The 26,935-nt window shown below is 38.6% G+C and overlaps 1 protein-coding gene and 1 long non-coding RNA gene across 2 annotated transcripts in view; both read right to left on the minus strand.

Annotated features, from left to right (window-relative positions):
* LOC308630100 overlaps positions 1-6,970 on the minus strand; it is a 48,790-nt gene extending 41,820 nt beyond the window's left edge. The window contains exon 1 of the long non-coding RNA XR_014017758.1: positions 6,946-6,970. This is a non-coding gene — a long non-coding RNA (uncharacterized lncRNA). The remainder of the gene's footprint in view (positions 1-6,945) is intronic.
* A 3,121-nt stretch (positions 6,971-10,091) lies between these two features.
* The window catches only part of RRM2B (ribonucleotide reductase regulatory TP53 inducible subunit M2B), a 34,693-nt gene continuing 17,849 nt past the window's right edge, over positions 10,092-26,935 (minus strand). The window contains exons 7-9 of the mRNA XM_081259034.1: positions 18,062-18,166; positions 16,764-16,877; positions 10,092-12,887 (exon numbers count right to left, since the gene is read on the minus strand). Of these exons, the coding sequence (XP_081115160.1) occupies positions 12,735-12,887; positions 16,764-16,877; positions 18,062-18,166 (372 nt within the window). The 3' untranslated portion in view covers positions 10,092-12,734. The remainder of the gene's footprint in view (positions 12,888-16,763; positions 16,878-18,061; positions 18,167-26,935) is intronic.

Below are 26,935 nucleotides of genomic sequence, written 5' to 3' on the forward strand. Positions count from 1 at the left end.
ATAACCTTTGAAGAAAATCTTACTGCTGCTAGTCTCAAAGGTAACAAAATTTCCACCTTCTCACCTTCTCATCTGAGGGCCTCCGTAACTCTCCATATAGTTGCCCTTTGATGAGAATGAGATCAGTAGTGAAAGGATCCTTGAACAAATGAAGTAGGCAGATAAACCAGGTGCCATTTCTCTGAGGGTTGGATGAAGAAAATGTGGGTTGCCCAATGAGACACAAAGGAACCATCTCCAGTGATGGGAACTTCAGTGCAGTCATTTCCATGCGCTTGTAATAGAGAATTAAATGTTCAAGATGCTGAGCCTCCAAGACTTCAGAGACCCAGAACCAAAATCTGGAGTGATAGGTAGGAGGAAGCTATCTAGAATACAGTGTTACCAAACTGAAGTGGCTGGTATCTTCCTCAGCCTAGGAAAGAGCCAGAGTGCATGAAGGGCCAGGAAGAGGGAGAGGGGCTGAAGAGTGAGCCAGGCAGAGGCCCAGGAGCTCTAGGGGGCCAGGGCAGGGCCCAGGCAACAGCCCAACAGGCAGCCCTTGCCAAGATGCCGAGCTAAGCCGGGGTTGGCATTCTACGTGCAACATGTCTGACTGTATTGCCACTGACTTATTTCCTGCCATTATTTAGCTAATATTCCAGTGTTCTCTGACAGGCATAAATTACTGCTTTAACTCTATTCCATAGTCCAGTGGTTCTCAAACTTGGGTGTGTATCGGAACACCTGGAGGGCTTGTTAAACCACAGATCTATGGACCTCAACCCAGGTTTTCTGACTCAGTAAGCCTGGGCAGGGCCAGAGAATTTGTGTTCTCACAAGTTTCCAAGTAATGCTGATGCTGCTCATCCAGCTACCACACCTTAAGAACCACTGACAGAGCCCATCCTTCCCTCAAACAGGTGAAAAGAGGAGGATGGGAGGAAACTGGAGAAAGAAAGAGGAGAAAGGGGCCTGGGAAGATGCAATATGTGACAATGTGGGCAGGGCAGTGATTTCAGTGGCCAAGGAAAAGTTAAGAATAAAAAAAAAGTTTGTACCAGCTGATTGATGCAACAAATTTCACATGCAGAATTTACTGCACTGATTTGAGAGTAAATACTTCTGAGAGAAAATACTCATAGGTCATCAGCCTTTTACACTTTATTCTGAACAAGTTTAAAATTTTATAAATTTTTAAAAATTCATATCTATATGTAAAATTGTCAACTGCAAAACAGATAGTTTCACTTCTTCCTTTCCAATTTGGATGCATTTTATTTCTTTTTCTTGCCTAATTACTCTGGCCAGAACTTCCAGTACTATGATGAATAGCAGTGATGTGAGTGGGCATCCTTATCTTGTTTCTGAGTTTGGGGGGAAGTTTTCTACTGAGTATGAGGTTAGCTGTGGGAAAATTCATAGTTGAGAAAGTTTGGAGGGTAAGGGGAGGTGAAAGGGCACCAAGGGTGGGGATAGCCTGAAATTTATTCATTTTACCCTTGGTGGGCTGAAAGTTTTAAAAGCCAAGTTATCAAGGAAGATTTAAAGTTAAAACTGATTGCCTAGGTCTAGTTCCAGTTACTATTGCTTTAACTTGCAATAGCTGTGGAATCTTGGGCAAGGTTCTTGACTTTTCTTACCTTAGTCTCCTTCTCTATAAAATAAACCTGCAAGTGGTTATCCTGAGAGTAACACAGCTTTAAGGAAAGCCTGGCCTGACCACAGGAGAGTCGGCTACCACTTTAAACTATTTAACAATTAAAACTCCCCAAGACCAGCTCAGGCACAAACTGAGAACTGACTCCTGTCTCCACTCACCCAGCACTCTTCCCTTTGTACACCCAGCTCAGATCCGGGTTCCTTATTTTACTGAAGTGAACTGCTCACCTCATACTCTTTTAAACTTCAAATCAAAAGGCATCCCCATTTTACAGATAGAAAAACTGAGGTTCAGAGGGGTTTAAGCCACTCACCCAAGGTCACATGGCCAATAAATGGTAGAACTGAGATCTTTCTCATCTGCCTGACCATTGTATTTCATCTTCCCACTTTATTGCTCTCTGTGACTCCCGACCCAGTACTGTTTTCACTGTACCACATACTGGTGCCAAATGCACCTGCAGTATCTCCACCTGAGCCTCTGACCCACCCCCTTCCACTCTCTCCTCAGGTATTGAGCCCGAAGCAAGGAAGGGGGCATTCCTTATCTGCCTGCCCCTTCCCACCCAGCATGAGCACGCACTGCCACAGTCTCCCACTAGGCTGCTTGTGAAAGGTATGGGCTACAGGATAGAATAAGCCCTGTAATTTATTCCTGTCACAGGAAACTTGAATATTAGTTAAATCACAACAGAAGACCAGCCATTCAGGGGTAACACAATCAAACATTTCTCTCAGTCCAAACATACCTGTGGAAGGGAAAACGAATCCAGCTCTTTGAATCTGAAAGAATCCCTGAGCACTTCGTATTCTAGGCACGAGCGCCTTGTGTACTATTTTCAGAACAAAGGTTCTGGTTTGAACATTAAGCATTTCTAACATGGTCTCAGTTAAAAGGCAGCACAGAGATCCCATCCACTGTCGCCCCTCCTCAGGGGTGCTGGGGTTCAGTCCTGAAATGAGAAGCAGGCAGGGCAGCCCAATAGCAGAACCCAAGAGTGCCCTGGACACCTTCTCTTTCCTTGCTGCCATGGGGAATGGGGAGTTGGGTGGACGGCAGGGTGAAGCCACAAGGAAGGCAGCTGACGGCTCAGGGCTACCTCTGCCAAAAGGTGGAAAAGCCAAGCTGAACCAGGGCTGGGTGGGAATGGACATTTGTGAAGGATGCCAGAATTGCTGAAAAATGGACCTGGGTGTCTTAACATTTTAAAATGTTTTGTAAAGAATGTAATCAGAGTGGGAGTACTGAAACCACGTTATGGGTAAGGGATGCAGGATAAGAGGAGAAGGATAATGATCTCATTTTGAATTGTTTAAAAAAGGGGAGCATGTTTCAATTAAGATGCATTTGTTATAAGTAATAGAAGCCATGAGTAAGAATAGCCCAGGTAATCTTGGTACTTATTGTCTCATGGAACAGAAAACAGGAGGTAGGAGTTTCCAAGGCTGGTCTAGCCATATAACAGTATCTTCAAAACCCAGGCATCTTTTGCCTTTTATCTCTTCCCATCATCCAATATCTTGCCCTGTATGTTTCTCCTCATGCTTGTTGCCTCATGGTCACAAGATGGCTGCCACTGATCCAAGGATTACATCCTCACACAACTCTTTGAAGGCAGGGCACAAAGGAGCATTTTTGGCAGAGATTTTCTTTTCATAAGACTCACTCTCAGCAGAGAGGAAAACTTATTTCTCCATAAGACCCCAGCAGGTTTCCTTCATGTTTTGTTAGCCAAACTGGGCTGCTTAGCCACGGCTAGCTACAAGGGAATCTGGGAAAGCAAGTGTGTGGCTGTCCCAACTTCTGTCATTGGAAATAGGCAAGGGTTGGGGATGGCTTTGGAGGTCACTGCTAAGCATATCTGCCATAGGAATAAATAGAAATGTGGCCAAAACAAAAATAAAAACAAAAATTCCACTTCTGAGGCCAAAGAAAAGGTTTTAGAATATATCTACAGTTTTAGTAAAAAGAAAGTTTTACATATAAACATCTCTATTATTTTAAAGAAAAAAAAAGACAGACCTGTCTTTGTATGCATATTTTACTTCCATACATAAGTTTTTTTTTAAAAAATAGGACAGCTTCAGAATTCTGCAATCCTTTGACCCAATTTGTCCCAGGGGAAAATCATGGAAATGTATAAAGTTGTATATGGACATGTCTATGCATATGTGTGTGTGTGTGTGTGTGTGTTTACAACAGCAAGAAGGTGGAACAACCAAGAACCCCTTTGCTCTGCCAGGCACCAAAGTCGATTACAAGATGGCTTGGAAAGGGGAATGGACCTCTCCTCTTTGTATTATCCTTGGTGTGGTTTGTATCCCAACATGGGCAAGGTTCTGTAAAACCACTGTTTCAAACTCTAGCTTCACCCTTGTCCTACCTGGGAGGGGTTTGCACAACGGCCTCTGTACTACATTCAGAATCTCTGCCCCATCCAAACGCTTGGGTCAAACCCATCAGCTCTGTCTCCTGCTTGCCCCAGAGCTGATCCTCTCCCAGGAGACCCCATGCAAAGAAACTTCAGTTGAGCCACCACACCAGTTCTCTCAAAACACCAGCCATGCCTGAATCCCAGTGGTGGTGCCTAGGCTCAAACTGAGGTCCCTACTGCAAATGAAAGCCAGTCTGAATCCCACCTTGTGCAATGAGTGGCTTTCAAGGCAGAGGAGCCACAAACCTGGACCCTCAAGGTCTCAATCCATTGTAGGAACAGCAGGATAATATCTACTGGGAGTGAAGTTTCTTCTTAGAGCTGTGATATATTGTGGCACTACAGCTACTTGACTTTGCTACCCGTAGAACCAAATGGGAATTATTCATTATGAAGGCTTGTGATTTGTTCATTAGCCTTAAAAGGGAATGTTCGTAAAAACAGCAAAAAGCGACGTTAAACCTGTATAGATAATTAAAGTGAACTGAATTTCACGTGCTCCTAATGTTGTAGGCAGAGTAAAGCTGTCTTATTTGCTAAGGGAACACACAAGTATATTTCCCAGCCAACTAAAATGCTAGATACTAAGACCATTTAGAAATTTATACTAAAAAATTGAAAAATCAGTCTGTAAGATGGAAATGAAACCTATACTATGATGAAATTGTTAGAGGTGACAAAGCCAGAGGCCCATAGCTCAGCCTTACAGGAACTATTGATTTTAAGGTCTCTCTAAACTAATGGGAAAGTTCCAGGCATAGAGTTAGAATTTTAGTGCTAGACAGAAGCTATAAGATAATAGCGTCAGTTGTTGAGTGCTTACTATGTGCTGAGTGCCCTTTTAAGTGTTCTGCGTATTTATACAACAACACAAGACGTCCACACTGTTTTTCTTCCCACTTTTACAGATAACGACTTGCCAAAATCCAGCCAGTAAATGGTAGTGCCAGGATTTGAATCAAGTAGTTTGGCTCTAAAGCCTGTGCTCTCCCACATCTCACAATAGCAGTGTCCCACATTTGGAGGTACTTTCTGTGGGTTGCAAGTGAGTTAACTGGGTCAAGACAGATTGAGGCTAGAGGGAGGATTCCACAGTGGTACCTGGCAGTGGTGGGCTCCCAGGGCTGGCTGCCTCCAGTGTCTATGTCCCCAGGGTGAGCTGCACTTGCCTCCTGCCTCTCCCCAAGACTCTCCAAGACCAGCAGATATATACCCAGGAGTGGAATTTCCAAATGCAAATTCTTGAGCTCATCCACACCAGCAAATCAAACACTGTGAGGCCCAGCACTCTGTGTTTTAACAAGCCTGTAGCTCTGCAGCAGGTGTAAAGTGTTGCCAGTGGGGCCCTGCTCTTCACAGGGAATGTAATACAGTATTGGACCCAGATTCACTCCCAAGTAATAGACCTAAAGCCTCAAAAATAAAGGAATTGTTAAGGAAAAAAGAAGATTTAGGCTTCATAGGATGAAGCATCTTTTAATGGCCCCTAACTCCCAGGAAACCTGCTTCCCATTTCCGAATTCTGCAAATACCCCCATCCTGCCCCGACCACATAGATCACCCTCCTCAGACCAAGGCAGAGGAGAGCCACAGGTATCCAGGGCCAAAGGAACTCACGTGACCTATTCAGGTACAATAGACAAGAGCTAGTATGTTCCCTCCATCCCCAGATCCTCCCAGAATGCACCAGAGGGTAAGCGCCACCTTTTTGCCATTTCTGACCCTCCCCTCTCCACCATCCCCTCTCCTCTCTACCACACCCTCCCTCCAACTCATGCAGAAGCCAAAGGGACTCTGTGACTAGTCCGAGGCTCTTATGCCTCACAAGCGTGTGTGGTTTGTCAGTTGTTTCATAGCTGCTTGGCATCGTTTATGGAAAGAGGATCTTCCTCTTTCAGTTGGTGCTAAAATGCAGGGCTTCCTTTGTGGCACTGTCACCTAGACTTTCATCTCTATCCAGCCAGCCAGGGGGCGCGTTCCCTGTGGGCTTTTGTTGGGAGTTTGCCCTTCTAAAGGGCCAGTGCTGAGCATGAATTCCTTCTGTGTTTCCAGAGGCCTCGTTCTGGCCAAGCAGCCCAAGCTGGACTGGAAACAGTCGTCTTTCTTCAAAATCTAACTCCTTAGCTCCGCAGCGAAGGAGCAGCCTCTAGGCTGAGAAACCAGTGGCTCAAGGGCTCCACCATGAGGAAGTCAGGAAACGCGACCTCAGGCAAAACATTTCCAGGATCTTCCGGAGCAGGTACCACCCGCAGGAAGCCAAAGGCTTCCAGCAGTAGTAGGAATAGAAATTTGGGTACACTCAGTGAAAAAATGATGGGATTTAAAGCCATGACAGCTGGGTTGGAGTCCTGCCTCTAGCTTTTACTCGTTGCATGGGCTTGGGCAAGTAACTTGTCTAAGCCTCAGATCCCTTATAAACTATTATCATGACACAGTAGTTCCTCATAAAATTAGGGAACCAATGAAATGATTGGAATAATATGATTGCAAAAATCACCTTATAAATGCTAAGGTATGTACAAAATATTATTTTATTGAGAATTAAATGTTCAAGATACAGTGAAGCACACATTTTTTCTCTTAGAACTTGGACACTATTGTTCTGGTGAGGCAATATCAAGAACATTCTTGGGCTTCCCTGGTGGCGCAGTGGTTGAGAGTCCACCTGCCGATGCAGGGGACACGGGTTCGTGCCCCGGTCCGGGAGGATCCCACATGCCGCGGAGCGGCTGGGCCCGTGAGCCATGGCCGCTGGGCCTGCGCGTCCGGAGCCTGTGCTCCGCAACGAGAGAGGCCACAACAGTGAGAGGCCCGCGTACCACAAAAAAAAAAAAAAAAAAAAAGAATATTCCCTTTGACCATTACTCACACAAACTGGCGATGCTCTCTTTCCCTATGATGTGTAAACACGCCAACTCGGAGAAACGAACAGAGCGCAGATGTGGTTGTGAGAGGTGGCGTACGGTGCAGAAAGCCCAGATGCACAAGTCACCTAAAAAGGCCACGTAAAACAAGGACAACTGTTTTTTCATTGCAGGATGAGTGTGCAGACTACAGACGCCACATTCTTCTGTAAAAAACCCTGCTCTTCTGAGACTCACAACTCAGCTCTACCTCCCTCTCCTACTCTTCACCTTGTCCTCCAGACAGTACTCCACTTTCACTGAAGACTCAAACACCCGGCTCTCAGGGTCCACCCAAGGTGCAAACCCTGGGCTCAAGGTGCAAACTCCAGGCTCTCGGCTCCTGGACTGATACACACATGAACACGCTGGTTCTTACCAATCACTTTGTTTTTGTTTTGTTTCCAGGAGCCAATTTCTGCTTTTAGGGTCTTTTTGGTTGCCAATCAAGAAACTTAACTTGAACTATCTTAGGCAAAATGTAGGCATTTATTACCTTGACAATGAAAGGTTGCAAAGAATTGGGATAAGATTGGACCTCAGGGGGAGTTAGAGGTAGGACACTTTCTCTAGTTTTGTTGTTAGAATAAAAGTGATCCTTTTCCTTTAGTTTCAATTAGAAAACCTTAGGTAAGGACCCGGCCCCGCCTGGATCACATGCCTCACACTTGTGCCCAAACATATGAAGTACACATTGTGCAGATGAAGTAGCTTAGCCCTGCAAGAACCACATGGTGGGAGTGGGAGCAACAGCTCCCAGAATCAAGTGGCTGTTATTCCCAGAAGGGAGGGCAAAACAGATATTCTCCTTAATCACCCTCTGATTGTAATGACTGCACAGAACAGAAATCATGCGTAGAAACTGGTATCTTGGATTCTACTGCCAAGTTCTTAGGTTCTAGATTTACAACTCCTAAATTGTCAAAATTTTCTGCTGACTCTGAGAATCTCTCTTGTGTGCCCAAAGTCCAAAAAGAAAAAGAGATGATATAGTTCCTCTTTGAGGAGTGAGGGTAGGAGCAGAGAGAGGAAACAGCGTGAAAAAGCAATTGAGGAGAATGGAGAACAAGCTTACCAGGAAACTATAGTATGATTGTCAGACAATGCTGATGGAGGTGCTATAAACCTAAATGTTTGTGTCCCACCAAAATTCATGTTGAAACCTAATCCCCCAGTATGATGATATTTGGGGTGGGGCCTTTGGGAGGTGATTGGGTCATAAGGGCAGAGCCCTCATGAATGGGATTAGTGCCCTTGTAAAAGAGCCCTCAGTGAGCTCCGTTACCACTCCCTCCATGTGAGGACACAGCCAGTAGACAGCTGTCTATAAACCAGGAAGCAAGGTTCACCAGACACTGATGTCAGCAACTTGACCTCAGACTTCCTAGCCTTGAGAACTGTGAGAAATAAATGTCTTGTTTAAGCTACCCTCTACGGTAGCTTTTTTTTTTTTTTTTTTTTTTTTTTTGCGGTACGCGGGCCTCTCACTGTTGTGGCCTCTCCCGTTGCGGAGTACAGGCTCCGGACGCGCAGGCTCAGCGGCCATGGCTCACGGGCCCAAGCCGCTCCGCGGCACGTGGGATCTTCCCGGACCCAAGCCGTTCCGCGGCACGTGGGATCTTCCCGGACTGGGGCACGAACCCGCGTCCCCTGCATCGGCAGGCGGACTCTCAACCACTGCGCCACCAGGGAAGCCCTCTACGGTAGTTTTTTATAGCAGCCCAAATGGACTAAGACAGTAGGTAATCATGAATGTATAGCAGATCCAATTTGTCTTACATGACTTTTTCTCTAGCAGTATTTGGCTGGTAGGGTGCAAACATGGAAAAACTGGATTGTGGCTTCATAACAGGGTGGAGGAATTTCTTTGAATTTTCTATGTAAGGTAGAAATGCAGATGAAGAACACAGTTCAGGGTATTGATAGAGAATGTTACGACTAGTAATAGAATAGATTGTAGAATCTCAGCTGGATACAAAGAGACACAAAGAAAGGCAGGCTCATGGATTGGGAGAAAGTAGATGAGAGAGAGCTGGGGGGGTTCCCATTTAGGTCAAAGAAGAGTGGTAGGGGGAATAGTTAAACACAGTAATACCAATATGTATTTATCTGTATACTCAAATAGAAAATACATACATTCCTTTACTAGGATAGCCCCTGCACTTACAAAGAAACATTCTTACTCAAAAAGGACATACACAAAATGATGTAGCTATGATACAGTTTATTCTAATGTACTAAACCAATAAAATAACAGAACAACTCATTTCCTTGGGAAAAAAAAATTCTATATATGCAGGATTGGCTGGACTGACCATAATGTAAAATACATTAAAAATATTTAAGTACACCACACCTAATAAACCTTTCTGTGTAAACAGTAGATACTAGCTTTGCTAAATGACCAGACATTTGGAAAAATCAAAACACAGTTGTAAAACAGATACATAAGTTAAGGTTCCTGGAAACTTAGAAAAAGACTGAATTGTTATGTTTTTACCTGTACAAAAAAAAAATCTTCAGCCTTTCATTTTCACCTATATTTTCTTTAACAGAATTAAGCCCCAAATTTAAAGGCTTAAATTCTTTTGTCCTAATGCCTCAGGAATTTTAGATTTTCCTTCAAACCTGTTGCTGTCTAAAAAGGAGCAGACCATTTGAAGGGTGGGAAAAACAAAGATATACAGATTTCACTTCTGTGCTACTCATGTAGATTTCTGCTGAGGAAGAGTTCCTGAGTTGGCTACCAGTTCACTCAACTTAGTTCAAAAATATAATAGCTGGTTACAGGATTAAACTGGCATTCTTGTAGCCCAGCAGCAGCTCTCTTTATCACCAAAAAGCAGTTAGTGACATTCAGCCCTTAGCTTAATCTGCACAAATGCAATTTGGGAATTCTGTGGTATGACATTAGCATATCTAAATGTAAAATGCAAAATTCTGAATATGAAAGAATTTATTTTTTAAATATACAAGTTGTTGTGTTTTCTCTATAATTATGTTTTCCATGAACAAATGAAAACCAAAGTGGCAAAAGGAGCTGAAAATTTTGAATGTTCCAAAATGAGAGAACTGGAAAAATTTCATATATAAAGACATGACTGAGATAAGCTTAAATTGTAAGAATAATTGTTTATTATTGTATGTAATTGAACAGCAAAACAGCCCTGTCTGAAAGCACTGGATCAGTCTTCCTGAGTCCTTCCAAGTCATGATTCTACATGGCTACAAGGAAATATTTTTAATAAATGCAATTTGTCATCAAACAACTAGGTTTTACATTCTTAAATAACCAACTTTGCTATAGCAATGATTTAAATACATGTGCTATTAAAACAAAAGTTATAAACATACTCTGAATTTTTTTCTTTGCCTGTCAGATAATATTAAAAAGAGATTCCACAACTTCTTGATTCCCTAAGAACTAAGAACCAAAACACTAAACATAATAAATAAATATGAAACCTGGAAGCCAGGAAAAGGGGATAGAATACTGAATATAATAAACCAGTGTATTAAAAATCCAGTATTTCAGTATTAAAATGTCATCTCAATACAGTTAGGTTTATTGCTACGATAAATAAGCTTCATATTAAGGCACCTGTAATTACCTGTGAGAAAGATTTGGATTCAAAACAAAGGGAATATGCAATATAAAACTTTTTTCTTGCATTCTGATGTCACTACCGATATTTTATCAATTTTAAGTGTAAGTTTTTGTATGGCAGTAGATGAATGTCTTTGAACATATTTCCTGAATATAGTTAAAATGTTTATGATATTATGATACTTTAATTACTGTATATGGTACCTTAATTAAAGTATGTGATAGTTTAATGGGAAAATAGGGAAAAGCAAGTGAAGATGGATGGCAAAGGACTAAATATCAGAAATATGACAACTTCTAAGAAAAAAAAATACATTGTAGGGACAGTGAGTACGAGCAGATCTTGGCCAAGTCATTGAACTTTGCTGAGCCTCACTCTCTCCATCTATAAATTTCAATACTACCTGCTTTGTCAAGCTCATAAGGCTGTTGTGAGATCAAATGAGGTGATGCAAAAACACTCGGCAAACTATGAAGCCTTGAACAAATAAATGGTATTATCATAGGCCAAAATAGCTCAAGTTTCTGATATCCTCTCTAACAGATAAAGTTATGGCCTGTTCCTTTTGCATCCACTTGAAAACTTCCAGTTTTAATCCATTAGATAGTTGTGGAATGAATGGAGCAAAAATGTATGCAAAGGGAAAATTTCTAAACCTTATTAACCAGAATTGTATAAAATAATTTGCTGTGAGTGGGGAACCCCACTGCTTGCTTGGGCTCAGGCTACCTCTTGACAGTTCCCTATGATAGAGGGAGCAGACTTCTCAGATGCTGGCCTTTCCTCAGTCTCCCTAACCATCTGCTATCATGCAGCAGGCATCGTTCCATAAAAGAATTAAATCTCATAACAGCATATAAGAGGTGTAGGAGTATAAGAAATATAGCTGAGGTCAATCATAGGTACATTACTCAGCTTGGCACAAAGTTGAAATGGTTCAATAATCCCTACCAGGTTCTCCCTTGTTTGGTCCACAGGCCCTTCCTCCATGTATAGAATGGTTATCTAGGCCAGATTTTTCCAACCTATGTTCTGAGGAACAATAGTTAGGTGAGATGTTAACAGGTGAAAAACAGATCTTTGTTAAGTAGGTTTGCAATATGCAGGGGGAAATCAGTTTATGTAATACAGAATTTCTCAGTCTTTGAGTCTCAGTCTACTGACTATACATTCTAAAGAGGAATGGAGTGTACAATATTTCCCAAACTCATTTGACCACAGAATCTCTACCCACCACCCCACAAAATATCTAGAGGGGCTAACAGCTTTTACAGTGCTCTTTGGGAAATGCTATTCTAGCTAATTCACCCTGGTTTTAAACATTCCAGGGCTATGTCTGGCTAAAATTACCCTTTTAATTTCTGAAGGAGCAGAATCATTTTGCTTACAAGGTCAACTATCATGATAACCTAGATTCCACTCCATAAGTATCCTGCCCAAAGCAACTTAGAACTAAATTTCCTTAACTACACACTGAGAAATTCAAAGAAGTTATTCTCATGTTAATGAAAATTATAATCTTTTTAAGGAAATCTTTATGTTCTTCCTAAAACATTAAAAATACAAAGATCTAATTCTAGATCTTAGGACCTAGAATCACAATTACTTTGAGGAGATGGGAGTATTTTATCACATCACTGCAATTAATACTATTACTAACAACAACAATAATAATAATAGGAGGGGGAGATGGAAGGAGGAGGAGGCTGCAACAGCAGTATTGGCTAAGAACTTATTTTGCATCTTAATCCTCATACACACTTTATGAATTTAGGACCTACTATTACATTCCTTTTAAAGATAAGTAAACTGAGGTTTAGAGAGATTAACTGATTTACCAAGGGTCACACAAAGTAGGACAGAATCTCAAACTCTTATCTGACCCTTCACGCCATGCTCTTAACAAATATAATGCCATCTTTTATTTTAGTGATGAAACAAAAGCATTTAGAGGTCATACTCTGACTGTTAAACAGGAAGATTAAAGCATATTTCTATAAATCCAACTTGATTGATATTTGGTTTTGGATTTCCTTTTGAGCAAAATCCTGTGCCCTAAAGAAGATATTTTAGTTTTTTTTTTTTTAAGCAGAGAAAAATAGACTGCTATTTACCAATGATAAGTTTAGATATGTATGGGGAGGGTTTTAAAAATCTGCATCTAACGTGAAGACATTATCTGTAGTTTCCGCCATAACTGCAAAACGTTGATACTCTGAAACTCGTTTCTCAAAGAAATTTGTTTTCCCCTCTAAAGAAATGTTTTCCATAAAATCAAAGGGATTTTCTGCTTGAAAAACCTGAAAAGAAAAGAAATATTGTTAGACATTCTGAAGAAGCCAAATTACATCCCACAAGAAGAACAATAGATAACTCAGGTCTCCCAACACCTGTCTAGTCACCTAAAGATCACACTATTCCCTAGGGTCCTGGAAGCACTCAAGGCTGATACATTTTAAGATGACTAAGATCACCTATTAACCTCTTAAAGAAACTATATGAGCATCTCTGGTATTCTAAGAAGCAGAAAGGAGAAAAAGACTATTTTAAAATGGAAATGAAAGATTTAATGCCAAACTAACATGACTAAAATGTCTTCACGGCGTGAGAAATATAAAACACCATAGATATTATAGGCATTTTTCACAGGTATTACCATTAGATAGTCACATCTACATGATACTACAAAATATTAAATTACCAACAATGTACTGTGGACATAAATATGTTTCTTAGTTCATAAGAGAACATATAATCATCAAATTGATGTTAAGGAGCCATGATTGGGGAAGACAGAATAAATGCTGTCCATAGTAACCCCAAACAAAAAGTGGCACATAAGTTGACAAAACTTTTTTACTGCTTCTGAATTCAAGAGGCAGGCTTGGAGATAAAGCTTGATGGAAATGGAGATATTTCTGTGATCCATGAAGAACAATAAAAGAGGATTTTTTTAAATTAGGAATATTCCAGCAGGAATTATGAATACCACAGATAAGAATATATTCAAATAACCCAATTAAAAATGGGCAAAGGATCTGAATGGACAAACGTTTCTCTTAAAAAAGATATACAAAGGCCAATAAGCACATGAAAAGATGCTCAAAATCATTATCCATTAGGGAAATGAAAACCAAGACTACAATGAGATACCATTTCACACCTACTAGAATGGCTGTAATAAAAAAAGACAACTTATTGTGGTCATCATTTCATGATGTATGTAAGTCAAATCATTATGCTGTACACCTTGAACTTATACAGTACTGTATGTCAATTATATCTCAATAAAACTGGAAGGAAAAAAGATAATAAGTGTTAGTGAGGATGTAGAGAAACTGGAACCCTCATATACTGCTGGTGTTAATGTAAAATGATGCAGTGGCTTTGGAAAACAGTATAGTAGTTCCTCTAATGATTAAAAACAGAGTTACTATATGACCCAGCAATTTCACTTCTAGTTATATATCCAAGGTAAATGAAGACATATGTTCACACAAAAATTTATACATGAATGTTCATAGCAGCATTATTCATAATAGCCAAAAAAGCAAACCACCCAAATCTCCATTGACTGATAAATGGATAAATAAAATTTGGTATAATCATACAATGGAATATTATTTGGCCATAATAAGGAATAAAGCACTGATACATGCTAACATGAATGAAATTTGCAAACATTATACTGGCTTTGTATATACCATATACCAGTATATGGTATGTATCATATATTGTATGATTCCATTTATATGAAATGGGATTTATAGAACAGGCAGATCTAAAGAGACAAAAAATTAATAATGCCTAGGGCTATGGTGGGGATGGAGGAAAGAAAAGGAAATGACTGATTGCTAATGGGTATAGAGTCTCTTTGTGGGGTGATAAAAATATTCTCAAAGTGTTGTGATAGCTGCACAACTCTGCAAATATACTATAACCATTGAATTGTACATTTATTAATAGGTGAACTGCATGTTCTGTGATTTATATCTTTAAAAAGCTATATGTATTTTTTTTTCCAAAAAAAGTTCATATGCTGGGTGTGGTTGAGTTGTGGAACTCTGTGAAATTGCCTGTCAGAAATACTGTTAAGAGGCAGTGAAAAGGTGAGTTATCACTCACAGCAGGATACAGTGGAAAGAGCACAGAACAACAGTCATAGATTCACTGGATTTTAAAACTGGGTACCTTCCAAAAAATCTGATCCAAATAATTCATGTCATGGACAAAGTAACTAAGACCAACCTAAATTAAGTAGCTTGGTTTTGACACATAGAAGTACTCAAATATTTATTGACTAAGCCAAAACTAAAAGAAAAGTTGAAAACAATATTAATGTGGCTTCTCTTTAGAATTCTGTATAAATGACAACCATTTGCTAATTTAAATAATCTCTTATTTTACCAAAAACTATCATTATAAGAATAATTCTTTTTGTAGTTCCTTGAGTTCAAAGTTTAGTTCATGTATTTTAAATTGTCTTGCTTTCTTAATAGACATTCAAGGCTACAAATTTTCCTCTGAGGATCTGTTTGGCTGCATTCTACAAGTTGTGATATATAGTAATCTTAATGGCATTTAGTTTATATTTTCTATTAGTTTATATTTTCATTTTTACTCCCATTTTAAAGAATATAGTCTCAATTTCTAAGTAGATGGAACTTTTTGGTAATCTTTTATTGTTAATTTCTAATTTTATTGCATTAAATCTAAGAGGTCAGTATAATTTCTGCTTTTTGGAATTTATTGAGATATTTTGAAGGCCTGTGGAGAAATAATGTCTTATACTACATCCAGATTTTCTTCTTAGGAGGCATGTTTTATATATCTACAGTTAGCAAGTTCCCAAAGGAAAAACTAGACCCAGGGGTGTGTAGTTTTCCAATAAGCAGGAGAATGTGGATGAGTGGGTGTGAGGATATGGTGGTGGGTTAAAGGATAGTGAGTTCACTTTAAGGTTTAAGTAAACAAATTAACTTTCCTATAACAAACATATTGTATAACTTAGGAAAAAAACAATTTCTTTTAATACATAGCTTATAAATTTCAGAGATCATATTAATGTAATTATAATCTTTATTTCTCTCATTAATGATCAGTAAAAAGAGAGGATCTTGCAACTAAAATATATAAATAGTGATATTTTACAGTTTATAATTACAAAAAATCTTTGCCCCATCTGACTTTTTCATCATAGTATTTTTGTAGTTACCAGAAAATAAATGTATTACCAAGAAAGGTAATGATTACCCCAGCATCATGGATTTCATAATTCTTCTCATTAATTTAAACTTCCATTTCCATGCTGAGAAATCAAAACCTATAATTTCTAATTAACATAGTATAGTACATAGTAAATTTCTGTGAATATTCCACTTATGATGAATACAACATGACCATTTAGTGTTCATTTACTATATATACTATATATATACTATATGTATATATATATATATATATACTATATGTCTGACACTATTTTAAGTGCTTCAAGTATACCAACTCATCAACAATAATTTGTAGTAAGGATTATTATTATCTTCACTTTACAGATGAGGAAACTAAGACAGTGGTTAAGCAACTTGCCTAAGGTCACATTGCTAGAAAGTGGTGGAATCAGGATTAAAACCCAGGTAGTCTGGCTGCAGCCTCCACCCCTTAAGTCATGTGAAAAGCACACATCAAAATTCAGGTACATTATCTCTGATAAACAAAATGACAGAAATAACTTAAAGACAACTGAGTTCAAAGAGTCAAATTATGACAGTTAATGTCTTCCTAATAATGATTTCCTATTTAAAAGCATTAACCCACAAATTATAACATAGACACATGGGGATTTATCTGAGGGTAAACATATATTTGCATATTAAATCCAATTACTTAAAGATAGTCCTGTTAAATAGATACCTACAATTATGTATTACAATGTAATTGATTGAGCTTATTAGTTCTAAGATTTATCAGCATGTACTTCTGTTATGAATTTCATTTAAGTTTCATTTAAGGATTTTATAAAATCAATTTGTTGATGTAAAATAAGGCTGTCATGGACAATTTTAAAAAATAGACTAGTATGTTACAAAAGCTTTCAGTGAAATATAGTATGTATTTTAGAGGCCTTACCTGACTATAACATTTTAGCTAGCAGTAATACGTTTTAAACACCTTACCTTTGAGAATCCAAGTTCTGAAAGCAATCTGTCAGCTACAAATTCAATATACTGTTTCATCAAAACACAATTCATTCCGATGAGGCCAACTGGCAAGGCTTCTGTTAAAAACTCCTGAGATATAAAGAAAAACAGAATAAAGTAGAAAGAAAGAACAATAAATTATATGTGTTTTCCAAATAAAAAGAGGGTTCTAATTTTATTAATCTTCTAAGTCACTGATCTTGTTCAAGGAAAGTACACTAGGATAAATTCTTTCAACATGGCAAACAATACTCATTTGCTTAAAAATGAGTATTGGGGTGGGGTGTTACTATTCACATTATTATTTCACATTCTCATATAGCCAAAGTAAATTGAAACTATTACACTACCGGTATTTTTTAAAGTAGCACTTGGAGGACCTGAATTTATATGCTTTCTCAGTAGAAAAAAAAGGAGATACTTTGTTCTGAAATACCCAGAAAAAGATTCACCTAAGATGATTGTTGTGGAGAACATGACTATGAAAGGGAACTGGGAAAGAGAGAAAGCTCAATTAATAGAGAAAATGAGAAAGAAATAGAAATGGATCTGGGAACTGGGAGATAAACTGAATGCCAATTATACTTAAACACAGTGGTAAAATTTTAATAAAGAAAAAAAACATATTAACCATTTGGATTTAGTTCTAAAAGTGATTCAAGATTTCTGCCTTTTCTCTCTTTCCAATATGAAAACTATGGCTGTTAAAGTATGCATTATTAAAAAGAAGTTTAAAAACTTATTTTATTTTTCAACTAGTTCTTTAAAATGATAAAAGTACATTCTAAGTGAAGCATCCAGGTCTTTCTAGTTAGAGATCTTTACATGCCCTAAATCATACTTTACTATTCACTAATTCATTTATTTATTCATTCTGTGAACATTTGATGCATGCTTCAAGCTAGATACCCTGCTAGTTTAAGAATACAAAACAAGAAACCATCACTGCTCTCTAGCAGCTAAAAACCTAGACAGCTAAGATAATTAAAATAGTTTTGTTATGGCATGAAATTTGACAGATCAATGAGACAAAAAAATAGTCCTGAAACAAATTATAGTATACATAAGATCTTAATATATAATAAAGACTGACTTATAAAGTTGACATAATAACTGCAATATATCATCTATTGGTACTGCCAGGTTGACCATATAATATTGCTGATACCAATTTTGACCTACAAAATGGCAATTTCATGTGTCAACCTAATGAAATAATGGTACAAACATCAAAGAAAGAGAGATGTGCTAATTATGTAAGCTTTCCTGCTTACCTGCTCAATTTCAACAGCATTAACAATGATCTCCCTAACCCTTTCTTCTGAAGGTTTATTTACTAAGTATTGAAACATCAGGCAAGCAAAGTCACAGTGAAGCCCCTAAAATAGAAGAAAAATATCACTGTCAAAGGACGTTTAATCAGCTATTTTCACACAGTAACGTATCAGGCATTATATAAAGCAGTTAGGAATGCAACACTGAACTTCTGGAAGACAGAAGAAGGATGAACAGGGCCAGGAACTTCTTTTCAAGTCTTATTAAAATGCCAATTATAATAACCTATAATGAAAATTTTTCAATGCCAGCAAATCTCAGTTCATTAACATGAAAGAAGAATTAATTAACAACAACAACAAATCTGCAACCAAAAGCATTTTGGAAAGGAAAACAAAGAACCAAAATGCAAATTTGCTCATTTTTAGTGTTTTTTAAAAAATTAAGAAATGATTGAAAAACAATTAAGTATTTAAAGAACAGGTGAAACTCAGAGATTTCAAAAACACAAGTTATATTAAACAAGAATGGCTCAAGATAAAAATAAATTCAGGGTAATGAAAATAGAAACTGAAGAATTAAGGATACCATCTGAAGCTGTATAAGATAGAAATGACATTGCAGATAACTCAACGACAAAAGAAAGCAAAACTGTGAAATACCTTGAGAACAGAATACTTATGCAAATATATGAAATGATATAGAAATTAAATAATTGGAGAACAGGATAGTTATGCAAATATATGAAATGATATAGAAATTAAATAATTGGAGAACAGAGCAAAGAGGTTCAACCTACAATAATCGGGATTTCAAAACACAGAACAGATGGTATAAAGCTGAAAACAGCAGACGAAAATTTCAAAAAAAAAAAAAGAGAAAGGTCAGAGACATAGAAAGATGATGGAGTTCTAAACAAAAGTAACAATTAGAGACTGACAACAAGGCAGAGTCAATTAACATTTCTAAACTACAAAGAAAAAGAAATGAATCTGTAGGCTGACAAGGGAGAAGGTGGAAGGAATACACACTTTAGAGGATTACAGATCAGAGCTGCTTAGCTTTTTCTAAATGAAACAACAAAAACCCAGACAACTGAAAGATAAGACTCAAATCAAGGTTTGTATTCCAAGGATTATTTACTTAGTTAAATTGTCATTCCTAGAAGAAACCATTAGAAAAAAAACCTCTTTAAATAGCTAATCTTAGAAAATTTACTAGTGAAACATACCCCCTCCACTTGACTCAAGAGGATATTTCAAATTACCAAAGGCTGAATTTCAAATGAACTGCTGAAAGGTGACAACGTAGTGTTGATTAGAACCGATAGCTAGCTACCTATTACAGAGATGAGTAAGTCAAAGGCAGGCACTTGTAATTGTTAAATCAATAAGGGAATAAAATTAATTTTGAGGTTTAAAGCGACTCTAATCAAAATCCTAGTGGGTTTTTTTGTTTTTTGTTTTGCGGTACGCGGGCCTCTCACTGTTGTGGCCTCTCCCGTTGCGGAGCACAGGCTCCGGACGCTCAGGCTCAGCGGCCATGGCTCACGGGCCCAGCCGCTCCACGGCATGTGGGATCCTTGCGGACGGGGGCAGGAACCCGTGTCCCCTGCATCGGCAGGCGGACTCTCAACCACTGCGCCACCAGGGAAGCCCGTGGGGTTGTTTCTAAGTTAAAAAATTAATCTGGAAGACTAAATGGGCAGAATCTTTTAAGAACACTTTCAAAATAAAAGTTATGAGATTTAGCCTACTAATTATCAAAACATAAAAAACTACAATAATAGTTTATTATGGCATGATATTGACATATAGGTTAATGAAAAAGAAAAAGCCTGAAACAGATTTTAGTATACTTGAAGTCTTAATATATAATAAAGAAGACATCACAAGTCAATGGAGGATTACTTAAAGAGAATTGGAAAAACTTCCGAAGAGTGTGTGAAATAAAATTAAGTTACATTCTAACTTATCCTATGCTTTATTTATATTACATTCCGTACTTGTACTAAACAAATTTCAATGGCGTTAAAGAGTTAATGTTCAAAAGCCAAAAACAAACTATTTAACTCATCTCTGAAAGTAGATCCCACGAATTACAGGGTTTTGTACATTAAAAGAACAAACAGGGGACACAGTTTTTGAGGGCAGGAGCCCACTGTGTCCCCCTTTGCCTGGCAAAGTAATAGAGCTATCCTTTTCGACTTCACCCAAAACTCTGTCCCCTGAGATTCGATTTGGCACCGGTATACAGAGAGGCCAAGCTTTCAGGTAACAATTTTGGTGATCACCAGGGGACCGCCTCGGGGACGGTCCGGGGGGGTGTCCCTAGAAGCCAGATCACCTGGGACCCTTGCCTGGAGGCCGAGCCCCCAGTCATACCCCGTCTGCCATCCTGGCAGCTGGAACTCTGAGGTGGGAATACACAAAGGAAGAGGGACCGTCCTAGCAACTGCCCGAGGCCATTTTTGCCTTGAGGACATTCCTCTCTTCCTCTCTTCCTCCTGCCTGGACCACTCTGGACTTCCTACTCCTAGGAATTGTTTTGGGGAAGCAGAAAAGATAGCGTCTGATGTCACAACACCTCTGCCAGAATCTGGGTAAGTCCCTGGGAGTGCACTCCCAGGCTCCTTCAATTCTGTCCCTCTGAAGAACTTTTGGTTCCATCTGGGGAACGTTTGGTTCCCATCTGGGGATTTTCTGTTTCAGAAATCCCATCTGTAAGGCGCCACTTAGACTAAGGTCATGGGATAAGTAGGACTTGGAAGCAACCACTCTGAGCTTTATGCTTTTTTTTTCTGGCATAAGGCTTCCATATGCTGGCGAGGGTCCTGTTTTGTTTTCAGTCCGCTTGTGAGTGTTCTATCAATCAAAGATAGGCAGTGCTCCTTCTCTTTCTTTTTCTTCTCTTTCTCCTTTTCCTTCTCCTCCTCCTTCCCCGCCTTCCCCTCCTCCTCCTCCTCTTTCTCCATCTGATAGCCCCCTGGGGAAAATCTTGGCAGACGCATCGACCTATAGTTCTAAACCTATAACTAGGGAAAAAAATGAAATTCTATTGTAATTCTGTTTGGCCAACGTACATTCTTGAAAATGAGGGAAGATGGTCTTTGAATGGTAGCCTAAATTATTATACTATTCTCCAGCTAGAGCCGTTTTGTCACAGGAATAGAAAGACAGGAGAAATTCCATGTTTCAAGCATTCACGCAGTTACATAATAAAAGTGAGCAGCTAGGTAACAAGCTGATGGCACAAAGAGAAAGGAAAGTCATTTTGCCTAGAGCTGGTTGTTTCTGAAGGGAAAGGAAAATAAGGGAGACTCAGAAAAGAGTTGTACATGTTTTGTTTGTGGGACCATGTTTGTTGTATGTATGTATGCATGTCAGTACTTACATTGACCGGTTGAGACATCTTTGAATAACAGGGCTCACTAACAGGGCTCACGTGTGACAACACCAGGGAATCCGTCCTATTGTGTCTGGTTTTGCCTGTGGCAGAATGTTGGCTGGGATTTTCCCTTCTGGACTAGCTTTGTTATGGGTGATCAGAGCTCTGTTCCATCTTATAACACCCCACCCAGGGTATTTTTACAAAATTGGGAGATCTTCAGCTATTCCCCCATGAAAAGGAATTGTTATTTCTCTCCCCCTGTGCCTGGGCCTGCCAGAACACTTATTTTATCTAGATCATCTCTAGTTCCTGAGACTAAAGAAAAAGGCAGGGAAAGAAGGCCTTTTTAAACTCAAGCAAAAAAACCTGAGATCTCTGGCTCAGTCTTTATGTAAAAGTTAACTTGTAAATGAGCTCTATCTAATTGACTTAAAAGTAAGCACTTACAAATTATATCTAAATGTCTAGAAAATTGGCCAAGATAAATTTTAGGACCACATGATCTGGGAAATATTCAGTACTGAATTAATATCTCCTATTGAAGGTGGCTTAAGCTTGTTGGTTTGATTAATATAGACATGTCTTTAGAGTCATCAATGTTAAGAAATGCAAGTGAGATAAGAGCTTTTGGGTAAACTCTTTAGGAATAATTCTCCATAAGAAAGCAAATGTTTTTGAAGTTGTGCATGATCAGGATTTTCAAAGATTGGATTAAATCTAGTTGGGTAAATGGATTTTGTTGGGAGTGGGCTAGGGCAAGACCAGATTCCTATTTGCCCTTGAAATCTTTTCACTTTGTATAAAATGAGTAAGTATTGTTTGGCAGTTTCTAAAGGTTCTTTTGGCCTCCAGCTAACTTTGAGATTCTTCAGAGGGCCCTTGAGGCATCTCAGAGAGAAATATTTAACTAGGATTATTTGGTATGTTAAATTAAATGTAATCAGTCAAGTTAAATGTAATCCTGGTAATTGTAACCAAGTTTCTTTACCAGTTACATTGCAGTCAGATGCTTAACTGAGCCCTTTTAAGTCTTTCTGTTGCTGTACTCTGATGCTTTTGCAAAGGTGCTTCATCTTCAAGAAGACTTATGTGAAGGACCCCTTTTGACAAATACAGGTCTCTGATAAATTTCATATCATACAGCTGAGCTGGTTAAGAAATTTAAAAATCTTAATGGAGAATCTGATGGCTTCATAAAAAGTTAGCAAAAGGATTAGTTACTGACTGGGCTGGTAAATAATGTTTATGGTTTTCCCAGACATAGGGAAGCCCTTCCCCTCAAGCTACTTATGACTTAGAACAACTGGGTAAATTACACCTCTGTAGGAAAAATTGAAATATTCTTTTATCTCTGCCTGGTCCCTCCAGAAATTGGAGACTCTTGGGTTATGAAAATGAGGGTAATTTTAGAGGAAAGGATTAATGTTTAATAGATATGAAATTCTAGTTCTGTTAATTGAAGTTTGAATTTATGAAAGTTATTGTGTTAACCACACTTTTGCCCTGATGTTTAGGAGGAAAGGAAAACTACCCAGTGAAGGTATCAGAGTGTAATTACTCATCATGTACCACTGCTTGTTTTAGGTCTATTGCTGAAAGCACATGTACAATGCTTGTGTGACAATTGGGTATAAATTATAAAATGTATAGCCTATAAAGCATGTCCTCATTAACATACCTCTGTGCTTGTTCACTATACTTGATTAGTTTTCCCCCAATGTGGATTGACTAGGCAAATACAAAGGAGGCCTAGCACCAAGGGACATGATCTACACCTGGGGAAAACAGCTGAATCGCCCTGGCACCAAGGGACAGATATTTTGATCATCAATGTCTTCTACTGAAAGACTTGCAATCAAAAGGAGAAATGAAAGAAAAAAATCTGCACATATTGAGGTATGAGGAAGTCACTCTGGCCTATACATGGTTTAACTTTAAAAAGCGGTAAAAAGCGGCCTGTTTTGTGTCCTTTCAGACATGCATTGTACATCTGCTTTACCATTGACAAGGGGAATGCATTTGAGAGTCAAAATGGAGTAATTATGATAAAACTACACGACCATTGTGGATGTGATTTCAGACACATTCATTCCTGTATTGTTGCAAACTTGGAATTTTCTGAGCTATGTCAAACTCAGGGATGCCACAAGGATTTAAAAATTCCCCCACCCTCTTCAATGAGATTTTGGCTAAAGATTTAAGAGGATTACACCTGGATCAAGGTTGAGTAGAAGCCTTTCCAGCCAGAAGGGAAAAAGTAGTAACAGTAAAAAAGAGAAACATCTCTAACACAGGAAGAAAAAAATTAAACTGTATGTACAACAGATTGGTCAATTGTTAACTGTATGCATGGATGAGTTTATGTTCCACAGGTCTCCCCCTCACCTGGAAGCTCTCTTGCATCCCCTCAAAGCAGAAGACAAGGTGCTGCTGAAAGTATGGAAAGAGCAAGGACCTAAGCAGCAGCTTAAAGAGAAACAGAAGGGATCCTAGGAAGGGATCCTATGACATTCTTCTTACTACTCACTTCTCTCTAAAATTGGATGGAGTAAAGCCATGGTTACATCACACCAGAGTAAGAAGATTACCAGAGACTGACCAGCCAAGCCTGCTTAGAGCCAGCGCGAGCAGACTCCCGAGAAGCGGACATCTCACCCTTTGGGAAACTTAAGTATTTGTTCCGACAAGCGGAATGAAAATTCTGTTTTCCCAGCCTTTCTCATAACTTCTACCTACAGATTCATATGCTGATTCTTTTTGATAATTCTAACTGCTAGATATGTGGTCAGCTTCCTATTTCCAGGTCTTCAGGATTGCCTTGATGGGTTTTCCCCATACAAGGAATAGTTTGGAAACAACTGGCTACAACAAGTCTCTCCTAAGTACCAGTTCCAAATTGGCCTTCAGACCTATTCTGAATTCCTAAGGGAATGAGATACATTCTGTCTACTAAAGTTCTAGTCATCACTCTTACCTCTAACCAGAGCAAGGAATTGAGATCTTAATCATGTAAGACTTGGATCCAGGATGTGGAACTCAAATATTTTTAATTCGGTATCTATTCATATAAGATTTGGATCCAGGATGTGGAACTCAAATATTTTTAATTCGGCATCTATTCCCCCCAAATTAGGCAGGACTATGCCCCATCTGAGCAGGAAGTAGTCAGAACAGTCATTGCCCACTTCCCTGAAAGATCTGGGGAAAGATAAAAACCGAAGTGAGGATTAAAACCAAGTCTCCCTAAAACAGGGTTCCTCCGTTTATAATTAACATCTCTATCCAAAATGATTGTTCCCTTTCTTGTCCAATATCTATCCTCAAGATTGAGGAGTATCAAAGAAAAGGGTGGAGTGAAACTGAGTGAGGCCCTGTGGGGCTCCCAGGCTTGGAGGCCCTTTTGTCCCCCATTTCTTGTAGGCAAGACTCCAGCCTCCATGACCTTCCCTGAGTTCCAAAGGGCAGATTCGAACAGAGAAATGTAGTTTTCTTCAAGGTTAGGAGCTCACTGTGTCCCCCTTTGCCTAGCAAAGAAATAAAGCTATCTTCTACTTCACCCAAAAAAAAAGGGAAAGAACAAACAAAATTAAAGGACAAACTGGGAAAATATTTGCACTAAATATAACAAATTCATATTTTATATTATATTATATTCATGTGATAAATATAACAAACTCAATAAACAAATACTTATTGAAAGAGCCCAATCAGTTACCGTGCATTGGGAATATATACCGACGGGAATAAAAGCAAAAGGCCAGAACAGGTAACTACAGAAAAAAAGACAAATGACTAGTATCACTATGAAAACAATGTTCAATCTAAGCAGTAATCCAAAAAATGCAAGTAAAACTAATAATGAGATACTAACTACTCCTATCAAATTTATCCAATATTTAACAAGTAAATCTGGTAAGGGTATAGTAAGAAAAGACATGTTCATACATTGTTAGGTGGGGCTACAAATTGTTATCAGATTTCTGGAAAGCAATCTGCAAGTGAGTATGATGGCCTTTAAAATGTTCATGCCTTATACTCTAGTAGTTTTATTTCTAGGGAATCTAGCTTAGGAAAATAGTATGAAATTGAGACAAAGCTTATATACAAAGATAGTCATTTTGCATTATAGCAAAACAAACAAACAAAAAACCAGGAAACAACCTAAATTTCTAATTATAGTCAAATAAATGATACATGTACTCATTAGGATCTGTAATATATATCTATCAAAACTGTTTCCAGGGCTTCCCTGGTGGCGCAGTGGTTGAGAGTCCGCCTGCCGATGCAGGGGACATGGGTTCATGCCCCGATCTGGGAAGATCCCACATGCCGCGGAGCGGCTGGGCCTGTGAGCCACGGCCACTGAGCCTGCGTGTCCAGAGCCTGTGCTCCACAATGGGAGAGGCCACAACAGTGAGAGGCCCGCATACCAAAAAAAAAAAGAAAAAACTGTTTCCAAAAAATGCTTAATGTCATAGAATAATGTTCATAATATTCTGCTTAGTGAAAAAAGATGATCTTAGCTCCAAAAAATATGAAAAAAGCAGAATATCTCAACTTATAAAAATATGTTTGTATATATTTACATAGGTTTAAATGTAGGAAATTGTCCAGAAGGAAATACAAAATATGGAAGGTGGCTATCTCTGTGTGTTGAGACTGAATGATTTTATTCTCTTAATTCTCTATAATAATCATATATAACATTAATAATAAAAATTATTAGAAATTTAAAGACACAAAACAACACAAAGTAATTATACAAAGCATTTTTTTTTCTTTTGGCCACGCCACACAGTTTGCAGGATCTTAGTTCCCAACCAGGGATTGAACCCGCTCCCCCTTAGCAGTGAAAGCACAGAGTCCTAACCACTGGACCATGAGGGGATTCCCAAAATGTGCTTTCATACATATTGTTTCATTGCATTTTAACAAAAGCCTGTTAAGGTGTATAACTGAAGAAACTGAGACTCAGAGAAGTTAAGTAACTTGACAAGGTCATTTTAGAAATAAGCTGAGGAGCCAGGATTAGTCAATCCATGTGACCCGAACGGCTATAATGGTCTAACACTGAGAACACAAAGATAAATGACAAGGTTTCTGCACTCAAGAAACTTGAGTCCAGTAGAGGAGAGAGACAAGTAGTGCAATAGAAAAGTACTAGAGCTAATCAATGAATTTGGTAAAGTAGCAGGATACAAAATTAATGCACAGAAATCTCTGGCATTCTTATACACTAATGATGAAAAATCTGAAAGCGAAATTAAGAAAAAACTCCCATTTACCATTGCAACAAAAAGAATAAAATATCTAGGAATAAACCTACCTAAGGAGACAAAAGACCTGTATGCAGAAAATTATAAGATACTGATGAAAGAAATTAAAGATGATACAAATAGATGGAGAGATATACCATGTTCTTGGATTGGAAGAATCAACATTGTGAAAATGACTCTACTACCCAAAGCAATCTACAGATTCAA

This window comes from Mesoplodon bidens, assembly GCF_964165515.1.
Source record: "Mesoplodon bidens genome assembly, chromosome: 16".
Classification (NCBI taxonomy): domain Eukaryota; kingdom Metazoa; phylum Chordata; class Mammalia; order Artiodactyla; family Ziphiidae; genus Mesoplodon; species Mesoplodon bidens.